At 44.8% G+C, this 27,531-nt stretch overlaps 1 protein-coding gene across 1 annotated transcript in view; it reads right to left on the bottom strand.

Moving 5' to 3' along the window:
• Positions 1 to 27,531, bottom strand: part of Dnah9 (dynein axonemal heavy chain 9) — a 328,999-nt gene that overhangs the window by 234,710 nt on the left and 66,758 nt on the right. The window contains exons 18-26 of the mRNA XM_075992137.1: positions 26,679 to 26,901; positions 25,470 to 25,636; positions 17,201 to 18,071; positions 13,887 to 14,017; positions 12,913 to 13,039; positions 9,293 to 9,445; positions 8,021 to 8,146; positions 5,590 to 5,829; positions 4,815 to 4,975 (exon numbers count right to left, since the gene is read on the bottom strand). Coding sequence (XP_075848252.1) covers positions 4,815 to 4,975; positions 5,590 to 5,829; positions 8,021 to 8,146; positions 9,293 to 9,445; positions 12,913 to 13,039; positions 13,887 to 14,017; positions 17,201 to 18,071; positions 25,470 to 25,636; positions 26,679 to 26,901 — 2,199 coding nt within the window. The remainder of the gene's footprint in view (positions 1 to 4,814; positions 4,976 to 5,589; positions 5,830 to 8,020; positions 8,147 to 9,292; positions 9,446 to 12,912; positions 13,040 to 13,886; positions 14,018 to 17,200; positions 18,072 to 25,469; positions 25,637 to 26,678; positions 26,902 to 27,531) is intronic.

The following is a 27,531-nucleotide window of genomic DNA, read 5'->3' as shown; positions in this document are numbered from 1 at the left end:
GCATAGATGACTACTTCTACAATATATATGCTCCATCACCTCCAGAGGCCATGGGCAGTTGGGGCAGAACTATAGACAGCTAGAGGTGGAGCAAGGAGGCAATGCCAATGGACCAGAGCCTGTGGGTCTCTCTCAGGTGGTTAAACTGCTCTCATGAAGACAGCAAGGGCCGCCATGTCCAGAGAAGAACTATCTACAACACAGTACTAAGTAAAATGAGAAATCCCCCATGTCTTGTAACAGATCATAATATGATCCCATTTTGTCTTCAGAAGTCACATACATAATGAAACTGGTGAACATTGATAGATACCCCTAGGTACCTTGGCTTCTCTTCTTTAGTTACTAAGGTTTTCCGATTTCCTCTAACAGGAACACTGAAGGAAAACTCCCAGACACTCGCTGGCTCTGTCCTTGTCCGACAAACCACCTTGAAAGACTCTTGCATCAATTATATCTCACCTACTTGCACTTTTTCCCGAGAAATTAGGAGGTGCTCAACATTGATAAGCAGTTGATTAAAACTACTTAATATAGCACAGGGAAGACAGGAGCATTTGTGTGTGAAGAGGAGAGGAGGGGCTGGGAGGGGCTGGGAAGAGCTCACCCAAGGCTAAGGGACAACCTAGAAGAAGTGCTTTTGTTCAGCCTGAGAAAACATTTCCATTTGCTTCTTCAATTTAGTGCTGTACTTAAGTCTGGTGACAGCGACCGATCCTACTTACATATTCAAGTCCCATCCAGGCCGCGGGAAATTCCAAAGGCACGGGCACAATCAGTCAGATGTACTGTACACGGCTGTGCTTTTAATGAATGTGCAAAGGTTGTATGGATCAATTGTCCGTTTGATTAATTCTTCTGGCAGGAGCGAATTAAATGTCCCAGCGCTACACACACGTAAAGGCTGAGTGCTCTCTACAATGTGACTTTCTATGGGGAGAATAACTGTTTCTTCTGGGTAGAGCGTTTCTTGAGATGATAATGGAAGTCAATGAGAAAGGGGGACTTATGTAAATATTCAACTCCGTACCCTGTCAGAGAGGCATCTAATGTGCAAAACGAGGTCAAGGTTTACATCGCATTTGCTAATATTTGCAGCAAATCCTCCTTTCAAGCTCTTGCAAAATCTCACGGAAGAGGGGATAAATCCCTGTTTTAAAAATAATTCATTGTCAAACTCTTCTCCCCACTTCACCCTCCCCCACCAAAAGGGCATTGGGTATTGAAGGTACCAGAGTCCTCCAAATCCAAAAGTACTAATTATCTTCTGCAGCTCCCAGGCACATGTCAAGATCTGGGGAAATAGGGGTCTCATACTTCTTATAACTTGGAATGGCAATGCTGGGTCAATGGAAAGAAAGTACAGGAATATCCGAGTGCTATGGAGAAGCCACACCCACACCCCAGGCCTTGGAACACATCTCCCGGCATGGGTTTAGAGAGTCCATCCCAAGGGCTTGTCAGGGTTGGACACAGTGCTCAGTACTAAGTCCTGAGGGCAGAGCAGCAGAAACCAAAGTCAAGGCTATCATAGGACACGTAATCTAGAGTGGGAGACAGATATTAATCAAATTGCTCAAACATGTGATGGCTTCATTATATTGTTTCAACTGATATAATTTCCCTATTAGCTCATATTCTGTGGCAAGCCAGGGAATTCACAGTAAAACGAAACATGCTGCTAGATTGAATTCTAATGATGGATGTCATACTGAGAAGCACAACTCCAGGAGATGTTTGGGAGAATCCAGTCTTAATGGACCTTGAACTGGGAAAACTTCATCTCTCACTAGAGCAGCCCCAGATGTAATGAGTTCAAGTAAAACCCCAAGTCAACTTCTCTTTGATATTACCTGTTCTTATGAGTGGAAACTTCTACTCTTAGCCATCATTCATTCATTCATTCATTCATTCATTCATTCAGCAAATGCTACTAGGGTGTTGATGATTTTTGCACACAAGGTAAACCAAAGTTCCTGATCTCAGACAGAGAGCAAGCAGACAAGCAGATCTTTCCAGAAGGTGGGGAAGGTCAGGAGGGAGACCGAAGGGATTCAATAGGGCTCTTTGCTGTATGTGCACGTCAGATGGAAGAGGCTGCTTTTTGAAATGGTGGTGGGGGAAGGATGAGGGGCCATGATGGGATGGAGAGCCTGGAGGAAGAAACTGCAGGCATGAGACAGTTGAAATGAACCTCTATTAATGAGTAGAAAGGAAGCTTTGGGGACAGCACAGAAAGAGAGGATTAGGGAGATCGGCAGAGATTACCATGTCCTACAAGGACTTTAGATTTTGGTTGAAGTGCAGTAGGGAACCACTGGAGGCAGGGATGTGGCCTCATGAAGATCACACAGAAAAGGAATTGCGAGAATCAAAAAGGGAATGACTTGAGTAGGATTCTGGGTCTGAGAGACTTTTCAGACTGGGCAAGAAAATGAATGAAGGATGTAGAAAACCCAGAGGTAAACATGCCACGGGGTCTTCATCTACAGGGGATGCCAGGTATTCAAACTTTCCCAGTTCCACACAGTTAAGTCACTTGAAGCTGTTTGTCAAGACATTTGGTAGTGTGTTTGAGTCCTTGATTATAAGACCCAAGTTACCACTTAAGATAGGCACTAGAGGGCTGGTGCCGTAGCTCAGCTGGTAAAGTACTTATCTTGCAAGCATGAGGATCTGAGTTCAAGCCCCAGAATCCATATGTAGTAGAATGTACTTGTGATCCTAACACTGGGGAAGCAGAGGCAGGTGGATTCCTGGGGCTGCTCAGCCAGGTTAGCCTGTTTGGCAAGTTCCCAGGCCAGTGAGAGACCCTGTCTGAAACAAAACACCCCAAATCCAAAACAATAGGCAAAAGTAGAAAGTTCCTGAGAAGTAACATTCAAGGTTGCCTTCTGACCTCCCCATGCAGGCACGTACATGCATAGGGATACACACACACACACACACACACACACACACACACACACACACTCACAAACGAGAAAGGGAGAAAATTAAGGAAAAACACGGCACAGCTTATTTTAACACACCTTTTATAATAATCTCTTTGTTTTCTCTAAGTCACTCAGGGGAGCTACTCTCTCCAGAGAAGAGACACTGTGTTCAATGGCCGTATAAGGAAAGGGTACAAAGCACTGCAGAAATCTCGGGAGAACTAAAGTTCTTTATCTCAAGATATTTTCTCCATGCCCTCTCCTTTTCATCCTCACTCTGCTGCTGGATAAAATTTTGTAAGGTACGATTTTCATCACTACTGACTGGATAAAGAACGTATCTTCTACCCTCTTTAGTCTGACTCTGGTGACTGGCTTCCTTCCACCAAATCAAGCATCTACGTCTCTCTCCAAGCTCCCGTATTTCCGCGACTAGGCTTTGCAATATTTCAGTGATGCTTAACTGTAGCTCTCTCACTTTGGGGCTCTACTTTGACGGTAAATGAAAGATGGACTGAGTGTGGTGGTACATACTGAGGATGGATTATCGCACGGCCATAGCAAGCCTGAGCTAGATGGTGCATAAATGGAGACAGTATCTCAGAAAGGCCGGACAAACGAAACAGATGCCAGAGTCCCTTTTCACCAGCAAGAGTGATACACACACTGATTTCAGCACTGCATGACGGACACCCTGGCAACCATCTGACAGTCCCCGCCCCCTCTGGATCCAGCATGTCCCGAAAGGTCCCGATCAGGCACTCTTTGTTGTTGCTCAAACCCTTCTAACCATCATTTCCTCTCTGCTATGATGGGACCCTCTGTACAGAGTAAGGGCATGTTCTGTGTTCTTCACTCGAAAATTCACAGCAAATGGCTTTAGGCCTTACTTGAGGCCAAGGCAGTGGTTCTCAACCTGTGGGTCACAACCCCTTTTGAGGTCACATATCAGATATCCTACATATCAGATATTTACACTATGATTCGTGACAGGAGCAGAATTGCAGGTATGAAGTAGCAGCAAAATAATTTCATGGTTGGGAGTCCCCATAATATGAGAAACTATGAAAAAGCCGCAGCATTAGGAAGGTTGAGAACTACCGCTCTAAGGTCTAGTGCTTTTCCCCTTGTTTTCTTCAATTGTCTATATGTGTTTTAATTCCCCTGCAGGATTGGTGTTTAAGGGTAGGAAATATTTTAGCTACTGAGAAATGCCAGTGGCCAGCTCAGAGTGTGGCACGAGTTCATTCATGTATGAGCTAGCATGAAGGATGGAGAGCACATACTCCTGAAACACTGGAAGTACTTCAATGGATATGAACATGTTCCTTATAGTTTTGTTTTCTCAGAGAATGGGAGGCAATGAACAGATGTGCCAGTGGAGATACATGTGGCGTTTTAAACATGAGCGCTTGGGATTGAACTCAGATCCTCACGTTAGCAGGGTAAGTTCTTCACCAACCGAGATACTTGACTCAACAGACTCAAAACTTTTCATTAGGATCATTTTCTTATCTTCAGAAAAAAATCATGTGAGGTATAAATTACTCCCCTCAGTTCAGAAGACCAAATGTGAGGTCACTTTTGTCATAGTTAGGCAGATGGGATGTGTTTGGTCCGGTGTTGGAAGTCAGGGGTCTTCCCGTCTTAGTAAATGCTCCAGAAAGTTACAGCTCATTGATTTGCTCCGGGGCTTTTTCGACGAAGACCACCTGACACCTTTTCAAGTCTTGTTTCAGAACTGCTGTGTTGAATCAAGTTTCTCCCCAGGAAGCTATGTGAACAGGCAACAAATTATGGCATCCTTGATCCTGGGTGATCACTGGCTAGCCTTATCAGAAATAAAGAGAGCGATCAGTAGCGGGTGCCAACCCTTACCTATCGGTCAAAGGTGTGATCACTAGGCGAGGTGTATTCCCCAGGTACTCATAGGAATATAGAAACTGGGCATCACAGATGTTGGCAAAGCAGTGTTTGGCCTCATCATCCCAACGATGGCGTAGCTGTGACAGCCAGAGGAAAGCCTGGGCATTGTCAACCTAAAGCGTGGCAAAGTGGGTGGGTGAGTTAAGTGCTTTACAGATGAGTAGCTCCCTGCACACAGGACATAGAAGCCTCTGGGTGGCTAGGGTGGTATCTGACACTTGAGAGTGTAGGACGTTCTGCCCGTAGCAATGCAGATCTGATTACACATGTTTCCCAGCTTGCCCCAGAGCTATATCCAATAATAAACTAATGATAGATGGAAAACATTTTAAGTGGAAAATGAATCTGATCCAGTTACCCTACTAAACTTCATAACTGCCTTACACAGTTAAAGAGGTTTTTGATTACTCTGTGGTTGGATAAAACCATTTTACATAATGTGTATTACATGATTGTGTCGAGTAGCTTATGTTATTAATTACACATTATAATAAAAGTGGCATTCCTACCAAGTATATATTGCTTTTATGCCACCATAAGGTCAAAACATGAGCTGATTAATCATAAATCAAGGGCTACCCTTACACTGCTATGCTGGAAGTTTTGAGAGGCAGCAGGAACTACCATGCTCCTCACCCAGCTGATGTGAGGCCCAGAGGTTGTATTGGAGTGATTCCCATGGAAATTCTACTTGCAACAGAAATAAAACCAGATCCACAGTGCCTACCTTTTGAGCAATCATCTTGGCTACCACATCCCGGGCATGCACATCAATGGTGCATATGGTCATGATCTTCTGCCTGTCCCCCTTGGAGAGCTGGCCAATTAGCATGGTGATAAGGGTTTTGAGCTGGGCCACTTGCTTCTTGTAATAGTCCTTCATGGCATTCTCATAGCCTTCCTCCAGTCTGGCAAATGCGATGCCCACCTCTGTCGTCCACCAGATCTGAGTGCAGGTCAGCGCTACCTGTGGCACCAAGAGCTGCTTAGTCAAAGCTGTTACCAGGGCTCGTTTCCAAGCAACCCACTCACGGCACAGCAAGAGTTCAGGATGCAACTGTGTGGGTGACAGGCCCCTTCCCTCCCTCTTCCCTGATCATTGACTAAGGCAACCATATGCTCCAAGTCCTCAGAGATGTGAACTAATTACAACACAAACAAGAAGAGCACATTCTGCTCCTGGAAGATGGATCGCGGCTGAGAACAGCCAAAGGCTGGCTCTGCCTGATGTCTCGGTTTCTAGGAATAGCTACAGGCATCGTTCACCTGTCCCTTCCCAGAGATGGCACCTCTGCCACATGTGGGAGGACAGCACACCGCCTGAGCATCTCAGTGACACTCAGCCTTTGGTCCTTTAGCAGCCGGAGTACTCTAATTCAGTGGTCCACATTTGCTTATTCTTTCTATTTCCACCACATCTTTAACTTCTCAAAATCAGTAACCGGAAAATGACTACTTGTGAAGGTCAAGTGGATAACATCACAATCTAATGTGGTCATTAGGCTTGTATTTTTCAGAGATTAAAAGTAAACATGGAAAAAGAGATTGAAATCAACACTTCCCGTTGGCTGTGAACTTGGACATACATCCTTCTGAGTATTTATAGTGGAGGATTTAACTATATTGTTCATCTGTAGATCCATTAGACTCTGAGACATTGTTCTAGATGCTATATATTTAATAGCAGGGAGCATCACATTGTTTAAATTTTGGCTCTGAATTCTAACACAGTATTTGTGCTATGAGGAAAACCCAAAATTATTCCTTTCATAAAACAGGAATAGTTGCTGTAAGTAGTCCCATTCATTAGGTTGCCTGTGTCTTCCTAGGAGATTGTGTCCTACTGGAGAATCCCAGAGAAAGGCCTTCTGTATTGGCCCTTTATCAGACAGTTTGATGGGACTCATTTCTCTCTACAGCCCTATTGCTCCGTCCTCTTTGTACTCACTCAGTCCTTTCTGCTTTTTTCAGACCCTTCATCCCACTTCCATGTGGCCTGGTCCATGGCACTCTGCTGAAATGGCATCATTAAACTATCCAGGGACAGACTTTATCCTTGTTTGGCTTGATCTTGTAGAAGTCACTAAAAATTTGTTACCATTTTTCTGCTACCAAGAGCTTGATTTTCATTTCATGATGACTCAGACTTGTCTTCTAAGAAGATTCCTTGTTCCTTTTTCTTTTTGGCCCCTCCTACCTCCTTAGGCTCCTGGTGATGCTAGGGGTTCTGTGTTATACCCTTTCCTCATTTCATCAAATTCCCATAGTCACTCTGACCTGACCCTATGGCTTCAATTGCAACTCCTTGTCTGCAGCCCTCAGATGAACCAGCACTAGTACTGCCCTGACACTAGAGGGCAGGAAGCATATGCTGTGGCCAGAGACATTAAAAGTCTTTTGTCTTTTTAATGGAGACCCTCTTGAGAAACACAGGCAGAATTCAGTTAAAAATTGGGATCCAGACAGTCTCCCTAATGTGGTCCCTAAGAACCGGCTTCCAGTTTCCCGGATAGATTCCATCAGCTGCTTCCTGCTCCCTCCTCTCTTAGCCTTGCTTCACAATTCACTTTTGCTTCTGAACCTTTGCCTATGCTCTTCCCTATATGGGGTGCCAAACCCCTCCTTATTTAGCTCCCTAACTCCTGCTTCAAATCTTGGCTTAAATCTATCCTCACGAACATAAATCTATCCTCAGGCCTCACTAGCAAGTTGTCTAGGCCCAGGGAGCCAGGCCTATCCTGGGATCACACTGGCCATATTTTCAAGTGACTGGGCTCTACAGGAGCCTGTGAACTCCAGCAGGACAGGTTGCCACATCTTGTCTCCCCGCCAGGCTTCCCCTCTCATAGTCAGCAAAGAGGAGCACGCATAGTGTAAGGGGTCTCCAAGGCTTTGTTTGTATCTTCTTCCTACAGTCAATGATACAGATCCATAACCCAAGTTCTCCAAAGCAATGACGGAATTCAGTCATGGCTGTCAGTGCTTCTGCTCTGTCTTCTGGCCCTCACAATGATCTAGGATTCAAGCCCCAAAGCCCTTCCTATTGGAGAAGCACAGGGGCGGTTAGCTTGAGGCCCTTCAGCCTCAGAAGGCCCACACAGGCTGTTGGAGGAGAAACACAGGAGGAGAGGGCCAGGATGGTCCAATTGGAAAAATACCTGAGCTGGGTAATCAAACAGCCACTGTTCCCTGGACTTTTCCTCATAGGCAGTTACGGCTTCTGTCATCTCGTGCCTCACGGTGGCTTTCATGTGACGAAGCACGTGGTTCAACCATATTTCAACCTGGAAGAAGAGCTCTGGCTTAGACACCACAAAGCTCAGAAAGTTTGATTGATACTGTTTTTTCTTTCACTCAGTCTGAGGGAGCGAAGACAAAGGAGCTCCAGCATGGTGCGCAAACCAGATGCCACAAGGCAAGGGCAGACATTTTGCACTTATAAGCTGGGGTGTGAAGAGTGGGAGCTAACGTGGAACACAGAAAAGGGGACAACAGGTAAAGGGGTGGTAGGATGCTAATTAGAGATCATACAAAGAACCCCAAATCTGGATTGAGGCAGATTTAGTTAAGTTGATTCTCATGGATTTGTCTACATAGCATAGAAAAAAGTTAGTTAGGTTTGAGTTTCTCCATTGAATGCTTTCTGGTCTTAGTCTATTAAATGAACATATTCTGAATTGAAAACTCAAGGTTGTCAGCCACCTGCATCTAACAGAACCTTGGATTCTTTTCTGATAAGAGAGTTTCTCTCCAAGCCTATGAGGGAAGGTAGACATTTCTGGAAGCCCATCTTGTTCAGGCCTTATCTGCATGGGGATAGAGCCCCCGGGAATGATACTTGGGTGTATTGCTGTGAATAATGAGCAGGGAAGAATTTTGTTTCAGGGGTGCTGAAGGACGGGGGGGGGTGTAAGGAAGGAACTGTCCCATGGTTTGTGTGCCTGTTGGGTGTGGGGGGCTGGAGGTACGGTGGGACTTCCTCGAGCAGTGGTAGATAATCGGTCCTCTGAGGAAAAGAAAGGAAATGACCCTGGGGTGTATTTGCAAAGAGTGGAGACATCTCAGAAAAGGACAATTCTTCCTGAAGAAGGTGTCCGCGTTTCAGATCCCCCCGTGGGGTGCTCCAGGGGTTGCCATCTTAATATTCCCTGCGCTGTCAATCATCTTGCAATCCCCTCACAGCTGACTGCCGTGACTGTATGCATTTTACTCCTCCCAGCACTGGTCTCTACTAAATAAGGAAATAACAATGCTGACATATGTTTTTCTCAGAGAGGAAGGCCCCAGAGGAGCTCCAGTGCGGACCCCTAGCAAGGAAAGCTGCTTCTTCAGGTCCCAGGCTCTAGCCTGAGGGAAACTGATTTTCACTGAATTTGGTTTGGAGGGGAAGGGATGGGTGAGATGTGAGGGAGGAAAGGACTGTCACTCACCTGCCCACTGCAGTCACAGGGTTCACTGAAGGCCACATATTCCTCTTCTTTGCTGTACATGCCAAGACTTGTCTTGGTTGGGTTCTTACTGGCGTCTAACTGGAACTGCATTTTGGCCATGTTGTCAAAGAGCTTGGAAAGGTGGCGTTGAACCTGAGAAGGGAAACCAGAGCAAAGGATTCAAGAGGATGCTCAGGAAGCTGATCATAGTTATTGCTGTAGTCTGCCAGGGAGCAACTCTTACAGGACACAAAAGGGCGAATGCTGAGCCTGTGGGAAGAAGGTTACAGCGATCATGGAATAGGATCGTGAAGATAGGAGACACGTGAATAGACACAACCAAAGGAATAAAAACGAGCAGGAACAGTGCCACCACTGTCGTTCCATCCCTGGAGCCAGCGTCCTCTCCTGGAAGTAAACAGGAGCAAACTGGAACAAGTGCAAGTCGAAACATTAGTGCATTTGAGATTTTGAAAAGAGAAATAAACTATCACTTGGTTTTGCTTTCATTTAAACACAAGGAGCACGAGCTCTGTAAACCACGGGATAAAAGATTGGCTGGCAGGGAAACAAAGGGAGCAAACGCGAAGTCAATTTACAACGTATTAACAGCACTCAGGGGCTCAACTGACACAGAAAACTAAGCGCAGTGCAGAAGTTCTGAAGAATGCCAAGGAGACAGACCAAGAGCTAAGTCTACACTCAGAGAAGAAGGTGCCCACAGCCCAAAGGAGCAGAGCCCAGTTTCCAGATGTGTGGTGAACTCAACAGGGGTGGGGCCGCTCGGTGGAGTAGAAATTCTCTCAAACAGTGGGAGAAAACTGTCAAGATGACAGAAGCCGTGGTTTCCAGAGAGGGGAAAGCATCAAGTGTCACAGAAAAATAGCAAAAGAAAGCAAATACATAAACAAAGATATATATTGAGCATTATTAACATAAATGTGGATTTCTACAGACATATAGAGAAAAAGAGATTCCTGTTCTGATGATTTCTACATGAATCCGTTCACTCACCCGTGCTTCACTCTCTAGGGTATGGAAAGGGGGTGGATTACTGAAAGATTTACTAGAACCAAATGAGAAGCAAATCAAAAGAAATATGTAAGAATGAGTACCGTGGGTATTAAAGGTATAGAAAGAATGGAGGTGATCTGACCCTTTCTACAAGCAGAATTAGTACAACTGTAAACAGAAGGTTGATATGTGCCTGGGCTACTTGGAAAACAATTCAGTCCACAGGATAAGAACAGAAGGACCACAAACGCAAAGGAGATGTCTTTTTAATACTTGATTCATCTTAACAAGCAGAGTAAGACCTACTGGAGCTGCTTTTTGGCTCTGCTGGAGAAGCGCTCATCCATGGCTGGTGGCGATGCCAAGGGGACAGTTCCTGTGCAGCGAAGCATTGGAGTGCTAACAAGGCTTCCTTGTGTTTACTCTTTGAGCCAGAATTCTCTAGGAATATCTCTAGATCTAGAAGACAGGTCTCCAAAACACAAGGTTACCTAACGCCACCTTATTTGATTGGAAAATAATAGTCATTGAATGGCCAGACATACCAGCATAGAGTATGATGCAAATGTTGAATTGGAGGGAGCTTGGATTAATATGGAATGATTTCTAAGGTATAAAACAGAGGAGGAGGAGGAGGAGGAGGAGGAGGAGGAGGAGGAGGAGGAGGAGGAGGAGGAGGAAGAGTAAGAAAAAAGAAGGAAAAAAGAAAGAAAGAAAGAAAGAAAAAGAAAGAAAGAAAGAAAGAAAGAAAGAAAGAAAGAAAGAAAGAAAGAAAGAAAACAGGACAAAACTAATACTGGAAATGCCTGCAATTCCAGTAGGCAGAGAGAGGCAGGAGGATCACAGGTTTAAGGTCAGCTTGGACTACACAGACGATTCTGCTGCCCCATAAAGACAAAATTCAAACAGATACTGCAACCTGCTACCTTTTGTGTGGGAAAGAAGGGGTGATGAGGGAACATATCTGACTGGATACAAATCTTTACCTGCCTGTTTGTGCAAAGATGAACATAGGCAAGACAAATCAAGACCTAATGAAACTGTCTATGGGGAGGAGGGAGGCAGACAGTGGCAGTGGGAGATAAGCAGAGGAAGAAGGGACAGTTCTCGGAGACACATAGCTTTTGACATGGTTTGGCTCTTGGAATCAAGTAAGTCTTCTACATAAACAGTATAGATGTTTGAAAATCAGCTTAAATCAGAAAAAAAAAAACCAAAAAAAGGAGAAACAAATAAACCTCTTCGTATGTCAAATGAATGACAAAATCACACAGAAGGGAGGAAAGGGATTCAGCCAAATGACTTGTCACTCTAGTGTTTGGGCTGCATATCTTCAGTCTGAGGCAAAATCAAAGATCTTCAAACTCATCCCAGCATGGGAGCAGAGGGTGCACCCCAGCATTTCGGAGGAGATGCAGGCTGCATGGTTCACAAGACCACACCCTCCATAATGTGGTGGCACTTGGGAAAGCCTTCCAAAGGCAAAGCCTGCAGACCCATGTGGATTCAGGCAACCAGATGTTCTGGAGACACAGAGAGGGGCTGTGTTTGTAACAGATCGCCGACAGGGTTCTGCCACTTCTTCAAGTTGAAGACCAGTGCCTGTTGGCACAAACACCAAAGTAGCATCACCTTGTGGTTCAAACACTGACCACGTAAGGTAGCAGACTTCACTTTCACAGACAAAAACTTGTGAAGAAGGAATAGCCTATCTGGCCAGTAAGGGACTAGAATTAAAGGAGAAAACTCAGTGTGGAATTCCTCACTATGCTTTTTTGATCAAAACACCCTAAGGCCCAATCAATAATGTCTCAACTTACAAATCTTGTAGAAACTATTGGCACCATTTTTCTTATTTGTAATTGACACAAATGTACATAATCACTGTATGGATTTATGGGGTCTTGCATGACACTTCAATACATCTATCTAACAAATATGATCAGGTCAGGGTGATCGAAATATCTATCATATCAAACAATTTGTTCTTTCTTATATTGGGATTATTGAAATTCTATTAAGTTTTCTTAAAATATGTAAACTGTTGTGTACTACCATTATCTTACTGTGCTATAAAATCTCTCAAGTTATCCAATCATGTCTAATATAGTCCCCATCACACACACCAACCACCCCCTCTACCTCTCTGGTAACCAACGGTCTTCTCTCTACTTCTGTGAGATCAACTTCAGCTTCCCCATGTGACAATTGTCTTTCCATGATGGATTTCTCTCATTTCATATCATATCCTCCAGCTCCATGCATGCCCTCCGACCAGTGACAGAATGCCAGGCTTCTTTATATAGCTGTCACTGTTGACCAGATTGATTGGATGGCTCTTCAGAACCAGGTCGAACGCATTCCTGATACAGGCTTAACTTCATGCTCTTTTGCCACTCCATTTCTGCTTCAGCCGCTGGGGAAGAGGTGGTGTGTGTGTGTGTGTGTGTGTGTGTGTGTGTGTGTGTGTGTGTGTGTAAAAGCCAAAGGAGGCAGAGATCCCTAAGGCAACCTGGTTCTGAAATGCTTGTCTCCTCCCTGAGCGTAGGCTCCTGCTGGGTGTGCCATAGCCCTTCAGATGGTTTGAAAGATGCTGCCCAGCTTACCTGTTGTGGGGCTGTGCCATTGGAAAGGATGTCCAGCAGATCAGAGGAGGACAGGAAGTAAAACCGAGGAAAGGCAAGTCTTTTGGTGTCTAGGTACTCGGTGAGGGCTTTTTCGCAGAGGCACAACCTGAGGGCACAGAACACAGGTTCTCCTAGTTTAGTATAACGAGTACAATTGGCCCCGAGCTACACATGCATTTGTAGGTTCTGAATTTCTGTAGGTTTGTCTCAGCAGCAATTCTGAGTAGATGACTGAAGGAAGACTGTATTTGCCATATATGGGATATTTTCAGACTTAAGAACAACAAATACCTAGGGATATTTGTAAATGGGCACATCTGTTCACATCTGTATCAAAACTCCTGATGGTAGCATACTCTATATTACACATGCATTACCTACATACAAACACAGGCAGTCCTCAGTGTCTGTAAATTCCCCTTCTGAGGGTTAAAGAACTACAGATGGAAAATATTTGGGAACATTTTTCATGCGTTTTAAACACACACAAACATTTTTGGTCATAAATCCCTAAATGATATGACATAATCATTTACAAAGCATTTGTTTTGAGTTAGGTATTGTAGATAGGCTAAAGGGGATGTACAAGCCATGGGAGGACTACACAGGTTATATGCAACAGTATTTTGCATAAGGAACTTGGAGCTGCGAACTTCTGAATTTCTGTAGGTTTGTCTCAGCAGCAATTCTGAGTAGATGACTGAAGGAAGACTGTATTTGCCATATATGGGATATTTTCAGACTTAAGAACAACAAATACCTAGGGATATTTGTAAATGGACACATCTGTTCACATCTGTATCAAAACTCCTGATGGTAGCATACTCAATATTACCCAGCCCATAGGGAAAGCAAAGGCCAAGCATGCTCTCATTGACAGGCAGTTAATAAAGGTCAGAGACAGAGGAGGGAAGTTTGCATCCGCCCACAGCAGGGCTGGCAAGCCCATCTACCTGCTCTGAAGATCCTCCAGCTTGTCATAGAGGCCTGGCCTATTAGTGGCTTCCACCACATTTGGGGTTTTCTCAACATCACAGGCCAGCTTTCTGAAGTCAGAGTCAATACCTTCAAATCTCTTAGAGTCCTAGAGATGAAGCATATAGAAAATAATAATCAATATTTGTCTCAGCTCAGCCCTTGCAGCCATTTGAGGGCAGAAATCAGTCCAATCCCAAGAAGAGATGTGGGCAAGGAAGAACATTTGGACATGTTAATATTGGTACCCTTTTTCTTTTGTTTATACAGGTGACCTGCCAAGCAATATTTTCTGTATAAGAAGCTAAAGTATTTTAAAAGAAAAAATTTAATTATTTAATTCACTTAAAAAGTGCAGGAGACTTTAATTAGGAAGGAGAAAGAAATGTAAATATAGGAGGGTAAACTATATCTCAAAGAGTGATAAGGAATAGTAATTTAACTATCTGCCCATACATACCTATAACATAGCTTAAATGAAATTTTCCTATATGAGCTGACAATGCTCACCCCAGAACCCATAGACTATCTAACAAAACCCCCAATACCAGGCATGAGAAGCCCTCTTTTGAGTTGGTCAGGATTGTCCAAGAAACTCGGAAAAACATTACAGTCATTTTTATAGATGCCCTAGATTGCCCTCTCCCCCTCTAGAGGTAGATGATAAGCCCTTATTGCTAAAGACACCATGACCTTCAGATACAGGTTTTGAAGTGAATCTGACCCAAAAGCCTCCTCTTTGAGGACTAGTTTTCATGGTGCTAGAAGGTGCTGTATTAGTTCCCAAGGGAGGGAAGAAATCAGCCATCCTACTCAGAGATGGCCCCTATGAGCTCCAACAACAACCAACATGGTACTACAACCTTAAACATGCCGTAGTGGCGAGAATACCTTGGCAGTAACCAACAGCTCCTTAGTGGGACTTAAGACCCATTCAAAATAAGGAAACATGTGTGGTACTGGAAACCTAGTCACCTACTCAGGGCTAATGAAGTCGTGGATCCCAAAGGAGAACCTACAACCACCACTTTACTAAACCCACACAATCCATCACTACATTCTGAATAAATATCCTTATACCACTAGTAAGTGTAGTTCTCACCTCTCATCAAGGAAACTTCTCTTGGCAACAGATGGAGACCTTTAGAGAGAGTCACTACTGATCAAATGCAGATTTGTGGCACCCAGGCCCAGTGTATACATTGTTAACACAAATCCTGCACTTACAGCTCTGGGATTATTGTGAAAGGTATGTGTGTGCACAGGTGTGCACACGTGTGTGAAAAGGACCAGAGGAACAGGGGATTTGTTTGAGGCTTGGAAATAAAAATTAAAATGTAATAATAACAAACCTATCAGTTTATCATAATACCATGTTTTTAACCTAAAATACTTTACCAAAAATCTCAAACCACTACAATAAAATCACAGGTAGCATCCTTTTGCTTTCCTTTCAACCTCCAGATTGCTACTGTGTGACCAAACAGAGCTCATCAGTGTTCCCACATCTACTTCTGCATTTGGTTTCCTTTGGTCTTACAGGTCATGCAGCATAATAGAAGCTCATGTGGGCTCATGCAAGAGCAAAAGTCAAAAAGCAAATAACACACATGATCACTAAGGAAGTCTCGGGGACTCTCCACTATCACTCCAACTGTCCAATAACTGATTCCTAAGCCAAGTAGGCAGGAGATTGGATGCTTTTTTTCTAGATATACATAAACTTTTTAATGCCATAATTCTCACTGTGCTAAAATGATCAAGAAGCTAAGATATTCAAAGGATTTTAGCCTAAATGTGGCACCTGGTGAGAACAAATTGTGTTACTAGAAACAGTAATCATAATCTTATACTCTGTGAGCATTGTTTTAATGGACCTTCTAAAGTAGGTGCTAGTACCTGTCCTAACCTACATATGAGGAAATCAAGGTATGAAGACATTAAGTAGATAACTTGCCCAGCATGGAAGAATTAGAGCGGAAGCCTAGGCCTGCTACCCTGCCCTCTGTAACCCGTACCCATCACCCAAGATGATCAAAAGGCAAGAGAGGTGGGTAACACACTTTAAAATCCCCTCTCAAGGCAGTGTTTTGCTTTGACTGAAAATGAAATTGCATCAAGGTGACAGAAGCATATTCATACCTGGCATGAATGTTCAAATGAAAAGAGCCAATCAGAAATCTGTAATTACTCTGGAAGCAATTATGGAAAAAACTGAGTGTATACATGCACAAAAGTTGGGAAATAGTCTTAATGGAAGAAAATAGTTACTCGTTAGGGCATAATGAGACCGAACTCTTTTCTGTTATGTTTTTAATAGGAAGGAAATGCAGGCATTTACAGGTTCTGGGCACAAATCTGTAGCACTATCCAGAGACCAGGTTCTTTCACATTTTTCATAAGAGGCTCTCAGACCCCCTAAGGTCTCTCCCAAAGTCTCCACCTATGTCCTCACCCCTTCTAATTAAACTTATTCTTCGTCAACTGCTGGTGTTTAGGATAAATAAAGTCTGCTGCTGGCTTCATGACAGCTGCCATACAAAACTGTCCCCTGTTAGTTTCTGTTGTGAATGCCAACCTTGAAGCCAACTTATTGCCCTAGCATGCTTCTGCAGGATGTGCCAGAGAGCTGCAATGTTGGATGGCATGTGCTTTAAGTTCTTAACAAGGCCTGGACAACTGGTGACATTTCATAATCAAACTAATTTGTCAGCAAAGAACTGGTTGTACTGAATGGGTACAGAAGACGTCTAGGGCAAAAACAAAGACGGAATTAGAGTCCACTGAGATAGCAGTTGGCTAATGACACATTAATTAGGGTTAGGGAGAAGGGGCAGGCACAGGGGAGGGTGATATTGGGAGCATATATTTTAGGGAAATCTGCTGCTAATCTTTACCAGAGAACAAGTATCTGACATGTTAGTACCTATCAAAGGTTTGCTGCATGGCTCACTGCCTGGGGAGAATGACCTTGAACTTGCCTGGTAACAAGACTCAGTTTGTTTGAGTACAGGCGATATGAGACCTATGAAGTGACCCTTAAGGAGCCATTCCCAAGCCTCAGTAGCTGGAATCTTCTATCGCTTTTCTCACACATACTTGAAAAAAAAAAAGTAAATCGCTCCTTTTCTTTCTCCTTCTCATGTCAAGGCAAACTTTGCAAACATGCTAGCACATTTTTGGTGATGGTTCAGGTCAGCGAGGAGCAGAGAAAAGAACCCCAACACTTTGGGTGGGAAGGTCTTCACCTGCACCAGACACTAGGGTAGCATAGGATTCCCTGAGCAGGTACCTGAGGTAGCTGAGCCCGGATGTCTTCAGAGCCAATGAATATGCTCTCCAGGTGAGACCAGGTACGCTGCACCTCAAACCAGATGGAGATTACTGAGTCAGCTGTGGACAGCTTCTTCTGCCAACTTGATACTTCTTCCAGGAAGAAAGCAACGTGTTTGGACATCATCAGGTTCTGAAGTTGCACTTGATTGTCCTCCAGAACCTCGATGAGGTCCTCGTCTGACTGCAGCAAAGGTATGTGAGTTCGCGCATGCGGCTCATACTGGAATTCCATGCTGGCCCAGGTGTTCTGCAGCTCGCTTAAGGTCTTCTCCATACCCATCTCTTTCACAGCTCGGTCCACAATGCCCCGGACCTCATCTTCGAAATGGTGGAGCTGGAGCTGCAGGAGGTGAGCCAGCGTGGTGTCCTGATCCATGGTGAAACTCACGCCAGTGGCCTGCATCAGTTGCCTCCAGTGCCGCTCCCGGATGGCAGGGTTCTGCAGCTCCGCCACGGCCCTCAAGGAGGTCAGAGTATTCAACACGGTACTTTCCAGGCCTGTGAATGCATCCCAGGCTCTGAGCTCCTTGTCTAGGTTCCGGATGTGCTGGGTGAACTGCTTGCACTCCAAGTCCATGGCTTCCACACTGATGTCCCTCCAGCTGGTAGCCTCCCAGGCATGGATACTGGAGGTCACCATTCCAATGGTGTCCCAGAGCTCCTTTAGCTGGCAGGCCTCCTTCCTGCACTGCCTCAGCTGCTTATAGTCAGGGACATTGACCTCAAACAGATCAGCTGACTTGGAGATGGTAGCCATGGTGGACTCCATGTGCTCGATCTCCCTGTGCCAGACATCCAGCATGTGATGTGGACCAATGCTATCAAACCTAGGAAGTATAACATATTCCTTTGGTAAGCATGACACACATGACTCAACTCCTAGAACCCCTAAGGTAGCATCTACTGAAAGGTTTGGTACCCAGGAGAAGAGGAAAGGCTCCTAACACAGCTTCTCACCCTGGGATAGATGGGGTAGGGTGACCACTAGAAGGAAAAGCCATTCAAGAGCATCAGAAAAGATGATGGGTATGGTGACCCAAGACTCTAATCCTCACACTTGGAAGACAGAGGCAGGAAGATCTTGAGTTTGAGGTCAGTGTGGGCTCATCAGTGAGACTCTGTCTCAAAAGATACAACGCTCATAAATGAGCAATGTCATGCTTAGACCTCATCTTCAAAATGCTGAAGTTTGCTTTTCATCAAATCTCACTCATTTGATTTTACCATCAGACTCAAGAGTCAGATACTAGTTCAGAGAGGCAGTGAGAACACCCAGTTGACCTTCCTCCTCCATCATCATCCCAGAAGCCTCTCCTCCCTCCTACCATCTCAAACAAATCTGCTCAAACTCAATGTCCCTCCCTTCTACTTCCTGTGTATCCATCCTTTTCACTCCCTCTTACTCTCCATGTTTCTTTAAAAAATAATCTTAGGTTTACTTCCTGTTGATTGGTTGCTTGCTCCACGTATTGATCTATGGTTGACTCCACCCAACACTGTCCACAATATTTAAGCAGGAAGCTCCCAGATCAAAGGCATGCACCAGGGCTGAGACACATCACAACTATAAACAGGTTTTTCCAGTAAATAGTGCATATCGGGAATTCAGAGTGTGATCAGTTATCCTGCAACAGAGCTCTTCTGCTGCACCTGGGCTGCCAACTGCCCCTGAAGCTGCACCTTCACCGATGGCATCCCCTGAGCTCTCACAGTGCCAAGCCCCAGTCGCTTCTATGGCCATTTCATGCCTTCAAAACAAGCGCTATGTGGGCTACCTCACTGCCAGTGTGAGGTGCAACCTTGGCCACCTCTGGACCACAACTTCCCAGTGCTAACCTGAGAAACACTCCCAGGAGATTGCACCTCAGTGATGCTGGTCTCTTCTTAATCACAGCTGATTCTTCAGCCCCAGCTGAGCAGCATCCATTGTTCCAGCAAAACACAGGTTTTACCTTCATGGTTCTAATCTTTTGACCCTTTATGTTGAGTGCTGAAAGCACACACCCAGTTGGAGATGGTACCTTATCTTTGAGTATTAACACTTTGCACAACCACCCACAAGGCAGGCTCCAGTCATCCTCCTTCCTCAATGAAGAGCCTCATATGTAAAGGAGCTCACACACCTGTCCCATAGTCAGGGGTACGGGTGACCCCAGTTTCAAGGGGCCTCTGCCTTTTCTCCTCTCATCACCAGTTATCTTTCCTCTCCGTCCCCAGGCTGAGACTTTCTGCTTCTGGTGTTTATAGAAGTAGATATTCAGGGTCCTACAACTTAAAGGAGATGAAACTCTTCCAAACTCTGGATAGGGCCTCACACAAGGGAATGATGAATAGAGAAATGGCTCGTTCCATCTTTTTACTGCGCAGGAGTGTTTACTGACAGGATACAGAAGGGAGAAAGAGGATGACGTGTGGACCCCCTTCCATGAACTGTTCCTTCTTTCACTTGTCTCTAGAAATATCTGCCATAACCGATAGAAAGAAATTCTAATTTAAACATTCACCTGAACTGCTCGCTCTAACCCCCCACCACCATGCAATGCAGTAACAATCATGCACACCATTGCACTGGTGCAGCTTAGCTTGGATGCATGTTCTGCAGGCTGTCCACCTGCTCCTGAATTGGTTTGGGTTTGGGCTGTGACCACCAAGACGAGTGGCTGAACACCATGCACAGGTCATGGCTAGCCTTCAGCACAGAACACGAGGGTGGTTTGCAGAGTGGGAAGAGCCTCCTCCCTAGGTTTTTCCTTCCTCCTCTCCAATGAGCAGTAGATAATGGACGACATGGAAGAAATAGAATTGTCTTTGTGACAAGCAAGAAAGATCACCACGGCACAAAGAGTCTTCTGGTTGGTTGTTTTTGTTTTTCTTGCAGAGATGAACTGTTGGTGTCTGTGAACTCTACTTATTCTCTGGTCTACAGTAAATTTAGAATGTGGTATTAACTACTTGGTGTTGGAAGAAGATCTATGAAATTGAGACAAACTAAAAAAAAAGCCCACATCCCATTTAATTCATCATGATGTGTGATAGAAAGAAACTATCAGACAAGATGTGAGCTAGGGGCATTTGCAGGGCACAGAAGGCAATAGTATGTTCTATTTTTCCTCATCACACAAACATCCAGAAATTGACAATGGTTTCTTAAATGTGCTGTTGGTATAATTTGTTTATTGTTTGAATTTGTGGAAGACCTTTTCCTGTACCTGATCATGCATGAACACCAGTTTCAAGTAAGTTTGGAGGGGATCTCTACACATGAAAGCAGGTGGCAATTTCAAACCTTTAGAATAAAATCGGCACGGTGGTACATGCCAATAATCTCACCACTCAGGAGGCTGAGATAAGAGGTTCCTGGGGTCCTGTCTATACTATATAACAAGCCTCTGTTTCAAAACCATTCCTTTATGCCAACTTGTCAAGATATTCATAAACTTTACACATGTTCTAACAATGAAGCATTTTTTCCAAACCAGGGAAAGAAGAGAGTTTACGGACAAGAAAGTCACAGAGGGGAAGGGCACACTGGGTCTTTGAAACTGATATAAAGATGTGACAAGAAGGGTGAATGTCTGCAGAAATAAAACTACAATTATGTAATGGAAACACATTGCTCAACTGTGAGCTTAGAGAGAGAGAAGAGGAGGAGCCCCTTCTGACTCTTGCGGAGCTAGCCACTGGGAAATGCCAACTACAGCACCGCAGCTGGATGGAGAATAAAGACTGACCTACGCCTGCACAATAACCTTCCAGCACACAAAACTTGAGGTGCCCACCCTGAACTGTGGATTCCCTAGTCCTGCACACTCTGTGGTAGCCCATTTAGGTACCAATATCCACCTATTTGTCCTAGCTACAAGATGGAGAAGCATCCCATACTGTCTTCCCTCAGTTCCCGTTGATTCTCCTGCTTCTCAAATTGCAGTCTTGGCCATTGATTGCTTCTGTTCCGGCATTACCACTTTGATTCATGGCTGTTATGCCCTCTCACTTGAGACCTGGTCTTCAGTCCATCCTGCTCCATGTGAAAGTAGGAGTAATAATAGAGACAACTTTCCAATATTCAATGCTGTAATGTATATCTTTTATCCTATGGTGGCACAAAAGCAATACTAATTTAGTAGCACTATAATTTGGAATGTGAATTTCACTTTCCTTTTGGGCTAGCAATAGGCTTGCAGTTCAATCCTCTTTCATGATGCCAGAGATCAGGTACCAGAAACCAGGTATGGGATCATGAGAGGCTGACCTACAGTGTCCTACTGTGTTGCTAGTTGTGGTATTTGGTAGGCCAGGTACATCAAACATGGTCAGAACAAAGCCCATTGCACATCTGAAAGGCTGTGCTTCCAGATGCTGACTTCTGAGCCAGGGTCACCTGGACCTCTCTGTCTATCTTCAGGCTCCAGCTCCTGAAAATCAGCTGCACTCTGTGTCTCACTTGGTGTGCCTTCATGTCCCAGCTCCTGCATCTCAGCTGTACTCACTCCGTGTCTCACCCTCTCTACCCTCATGCCCTAGCTCCTGCATCTCAGCTGTACCCACTCCATGTCTTAAACTTTTAGTCATTTGCCCCCTTTTCCGTGATTATTTTTTATGGAACATCTTTGCCTTCCAGTCCAGTTATTAATCTCCAATGTAACTTGTGTTATTGGCTCAATTGCCACTGTCCCCAGCATGTGTCAGCAACTTCAGTTAAAGATGATACCAAGAATGTGTTTTATTACTCAATTTTGAAATTATCCCTAAGGCCATAAGTTGTTGATGTCAGGGGTTGTATTTTCTGGAAAATTCTACTATCCTTGTAATTCTTAGCTCACTCCACTCTTGAGGCCAAGCCCCCATCCCTCTACTCTACAGAATTCTAAATCGTACAGATGAGTCAGGTTAACTGGTAAGTCAGGCCAGCTGAACCAATGCTATATCTTAATGTAGGATATCACTATGTCCCTAGCACTAACTGAATGACCCAAATAGCTCTTTTCTCCAGCTTTAGAAGTGACAATAGGTACTTCACAAGCAGGACCTATGGGTCCCCATCCCTCATGCTCCAGTGTCAAGCTGTTGTCAGGCTGTTAGAAAAACCTGTTTTTTCCTGTTGCTGTCATACACAGCTTCTAACAAGGGCATCTTCAGGTAGGCTCTGCCAGCTGTTCACAGAATCTGATGGCCAACTGAGAGCCCTAACAGCCTCCCTATGAGTTGGAGCTCATAGGATAGACAGTCTAGGCTGTACATCCTTGGATTACCTTGGCCTTGAAGAAAGTAGGAAGATGCTTATCAGGGCGCCATTCTTTAAGGTCAGGAAACCGGTGCTCAAGGTCACAGACCGAACAAGAGAAGGACAGAGCACAGAATATTCCTTTCGGTAGAATCTGGCACAGATTTCAAAAGCAGTAGAGGGTCCTTGAATTCGAATCTGACAGTTTAGTCAATTATTATGAAGAGTGGGGACTCAGCTAAGAAATATGCTGAGCTGTCCTAGAGTTAAGAACTAAAGGAAGCGGGAACATTTGACTCGGGCACGAAGAGGGAATCTAAATTTCAGAAGCCCAACTTCGCACCGCATCTGTCAGATGGCAAGGGCCTAATGAGACACTCATTTTCTTCTTCCCTCTCAAAGACAAGAATGCTAGAAGCTGAGCGTAGCTGGCTCCAGGGACAGAAACTTGCACTGTTAGAGAAGGCAGCAGGGGCTGGAGGTCTATAAATGATCAAAATGTAAAGGAACAAGTGCTCACTTGAGTCCAGATTTTACACACACACACACCAAAGTAAGGAACTAAACAAATAACACACATGTTGGTGTCTGCTAAGGTTCCCTGTAGCAAGAGCCCCATGATTCCAGAAGAGAAACATGTCAACATTTCAGCGACATTTGTTTTCTCAGGCTGTTGTGAGAGTTCTTTTCCCAGAATTCTCCTCTGAAGATTTGTCTGCATGTGAAATGAACAGATGTGAATCTAGAAAGCCCAGCTAAGAGTAACAGCATCACAGAAGCTGCCAGGAAGGAACACTAAGAAGAAAACAACAACCACGTACAGAAAGAAAATAAAATAGCCCACTAGCTGGTCAATACACACACAGTACACATGAACGTTGGCTGCCTCAAAAAGGACCTCGAAAAGGACACCACGGTTGGTTCCTGCCCAACGGTCACTCTTGGAAGCTATTTCTCTAAGCACCTACGGGATTCATTTGAAGAATTTTAAGCAGCTAGTTGACATAAAGGCTTGTTTATGTCTGCTTTCCTATGTGCCTATATTACTCACCTGGTTGTGATGAACTTTAGGCCTCTTGAAAACCAACCTCCCTCATGCATGTTGTCTTCTCACAATCTGAATTGAACTTAGAATTTCTGTTCTATACCCAAAGGAGGACCCAAAAGATATGACCTGAACTCCGGAAGAATGTTCTTCCAGTGTATTCCATACATGTTCTTAGCAAGAGGCATTTCTTGGGGGGGAAAAGGTATGCTCCACTAAAGAAACTGTAAAGTGCAGAGTCATTTGAAATTCTAGGTCCCTAAATGTTTGCTTCAAAGAAAACCAGTTATTGCCCTTCAGGGCAGTGGCTCTCAGTCTTGGTGGCACAGGAACCATTATGTGTGTGTGTGTGTTGGGGCAGGGGTAGGCACTTGATACAGGCACATGGATCCTATCCCTGAAGGTCTAATTTAGTGGGTCTTCAGGACAGGCTGGACACTGCAGGCTTTCAAAGCTCTTTCTGGTGATTGTATGACACACACTTTATGCATTCATACTGAATATGGTTTAGACTTCTACTCTTGCTTCTCTCTTAGTCGCTTAGTGTCTTGTGTTTTGTAGATGCAATGCCATTGCCTAGAAGGCAGCACCTGCTTGATAAACATTAGCTGATTGAGTGGTGAGAGCATGTCTTTACTGAGGGTGAGGATTAAGGGGGACAGAGATAGACCGACCAGGAGGGAAACACCTGAGGGTTCTTCACCCGGAAGGCTGGTCATAGGCACAATGGCGTAAGACTGGATGATATGACTCAAAGCAACTGGAAGAAAGGATGTCAATTTTTTTAATCACAAAAACGTGAAAAATGTTTGAGATGCAGGATAGCCTCAATATTCCAAATTGATCCTTACACAGTGTATAAAGGGGCCAACGCATTATCCTGTGTCCCAGAAGCCATGTCATTATTACCTGTCAACTAAAATTGATTTTCTTTTAAAAAAAAGATTAGGCCTAGACATGAGACTTTCAGCGCTAAAACTGGAACAGTGGCCCATCAGGACAGCTGGACATCAACACACCCGGTGCAACACTGAACCCTTTCAGCAATTACCTTGTTAATTCCAGTAACAACCTATGAGGCGACTACTATCATTATCAGGAGCATAAAGGTATTAACCAACGTGATGTGACAGACACAAAGAGCAGACCTGGAGAAGTTTCTCAGTCCTGTTGTGAGCTTTCTTCATTTGGAGAGTCTTAGTCTGCAGCCACAGCGAGAGATTCAGCCTTGGCAAACAGACCATAGGCCAGGGGCTGGGGGTGAGGGGTGGAGTCCCAAGCTATTCAGACATGGCTTTGCCTGTGGGGTGAGACCTGCAGGCTAAACAGTGCTTGGGAAGCTGGTGCCCTATAGATCTGAACCCAGGTGCATGATACAGGACACCCTGAATGGCACTCTTTCCTGAGCTTAAAGTCTTTATGCAAGACCTGATTATCAACAGAGAGGTAACACAGGATTACCAAGTACAGAGAAATGCCCTTAGACATTAACCTTTGCTAAATCTTAAACCACTCAATTTTTTCCAACATTATTTAAACACTCTAGCAGCCAGTTCTAAAAATATGTGTGGGGAGGGGGGCAGGGCGTACGCCCAAGGGATATGTGTCTGTGTGTTTTCTAGCAACCATTTTTAAACCCCCCACAAAGAACAGAAGTCCGGGAATTCAGAATTCTGACTGCAGAAACCCTAATCATTTCACCATAGTTCCCTGATGAGCCCTTATGATTCCCTCATTAACCCAGGGGCACAAGAAGCTTCTAACTCTTTCTTGAAGGGGGTGGTGGGGGTGGTGGTTGTCTAGCCTTTGCCATTCAGATAAGCTTAAGACTCTGTCCACCCCAGGACTGCACTGTCACCAAAATACCGCACAGAGGAAAGGACTGGTAACAAGCTTTTTTCTGCCGCAAGAGCCGGAGCAGAAACTCAAGAAGAAGAGCATCGCCCTGATCCACACCTGAAGGGGGCTTCTTTGCGGAACCTCTCCCGGAATTGCTGCTGCTGAGTGTCAAAGGCTGTGCACCTCTGGCGGAGGAGAGCCACTTCATTTGCCTGCAGTGGGGCCACTCGCTGTCTCACAGTGGTGGCCATCTTCTTCGTGTTCTTCCACTTCTCCGGAAGCTCCTGTGAAGAAGACCTGGGAGTGCTCACACCTATGCTGCTCCCCCCTCCCCATAGCCAGAGACTGGACACCACTCTGGGCGGCCACCCCCTGAGGTAGAGCCCCCGGGGATGGACTGGTGCCCTTTTGAATTGTGCACCACCCTACTCTTCCTCAGCTTACCTCTCTGGTTTTCTTCTCTCTCCACAGTCACCTACTTTAGACTCAGCACTACCCTTAGCCCCTTCAACCTCTGACCTGGTAACCCTTGCCCTTCTCTATAGTCCTCAAGGGGGGTTGGTTATTTTCTTGAGTTCCTGCCTTCTCTCTCAAACCTTCTTAACGTCATTAAGATATTTTTGTTTCCCCCAAATCAAACACTTGGCCTAACCTTGTGGGAATGGGGCAGGGGAGATAACTTAGGAGGACCTTTTGGCAACTTGCTATAAGCCAGCGTTATTTGAAAAGAGGGAACCTTAACTGAGAAAATGCCTCTATAAGATGGTCTTGATGGCAAGTCTGTGGGACATTTACTTAATTAATTATGAATATAGGATGGTCCCCTGTATGCTGTGCTGATTCTGGACAAATAATACTATCTGGTACAAACAAACAAACAAACAAAGGCCTAGAAAGTCAGGGAACAAGCCAGTAAATAGCATGCTGTCATGGTCTTTGCTTTAATTCCCGCCTCCAGTTCCTGCCTTGAGTTCCTGCCCTGACTTCCCTGGGTGCTGGAGTGTGACCTGAGGGTTGTAAGATGAAATAAACCCTAGCCTGGGCTACATAGAAAAACCCAATTTCAAATAAAATGACTTATCTTTAAATCTGGGGTAAAATCTGCATCCCTGTGAGTTCTGTCACTACAATTTTCAGTATTTTAACCACTTCCCAAAAATGCTAGACATTACTCATGTGTTACACATTGTAGTTCTAAGACACGGACCTTGGGTCTGCACTCATCACTGAGCCATTCTCTGTTTACTTCGACTCCACCTTCCACCCCACCGTGAAATCCTAAGCCACCCCTTCTGTGCCTCGTAAGGACTAGTCCGATGCACTGACCTCCAGTTGCTTAAACACGGCCTCCGGCAGCTCCTGTTCGTAGGACTTCAGCAGTTCAATCGTTTGCTTCAGGGGCTCAAACATGTCATCCGTGCTGCTCTGCCGTTCTTTAAGGGTGACAAGGTGTCCCATGATCTCCACCAATCCTTGGAAATCTCCTCTCTCCACTTTCTTGAGCAAGCCACTCTCTGTGTTCTTTATGAACGCGTCAAGGTCAGCCAGGCTGAATGAACACAAAGCACAGGGTCATGGGGGAAGGATGCTCACATCTTTAGCAGCGGTGATGGTGGATGAAAGCTCACCATGGACCAGGCACTTCAAGGGATTAGCCTTGTGACTAATGTGGCTTTCTTCACCAGAGTGCCGGTTGTGAAAGATGAGGGCAGCCCTGGCCCCTCAGCAGATATGACATGTGAATGGAGTATGTCCTTCTAGGAAGGATCTTGGACTAGAAAAAGGATGTGAGTGGGGTGACTTAGGTTAGGTCTCTGGACTAGTTACTACATCTACGTCAATAATAACTCAACGTTTGATCATATACTGTGGCAAGATGCTATCATTTGGAAAGTCAGGCAAGAAAGTTTTCATGATATTTTTAGAACTTTTCTTAAATCTGAAATAACTTCAAGTCAATAACATTTTAAAGGCAAAAATGAGGGCTGGGCATGGGGGTGCACATTCTAGTACTCAAGACTCTGATGCAGATGGGTCTCTGTGAGTTTGCAGCCATATAGTGAGATTCAGGAGAGCCAGGACTTTCTCAGTTATTAGACTTGTCATGATGGCCAAGACACTTAACATCTCAAGTCCCTAGTTTCCTTGACCTAGAAGACTGGAAGACTCAGCTCTCTCA

Source organism: Microtus pennsylvanicus, chromosome 11 (assembly GCF_037038515.1).
Source record: "Microtus pennsylvanicus isolate mMicPen1 chromosome 11, mMicPen1.hap1, whole genome shotgun sequence".
Lineage (NCBI taxonomy): Eukaryota > Metazoa > Chordata > Mammalia > Rodentia > Cricetidae > Microtus > Microtus pennsylvanicus.
The sequence above is the reverse complement of the archived record's forward strand: the minus strand, read 5'-3'. Positions and strand labels throughout refer to the sequence as shown.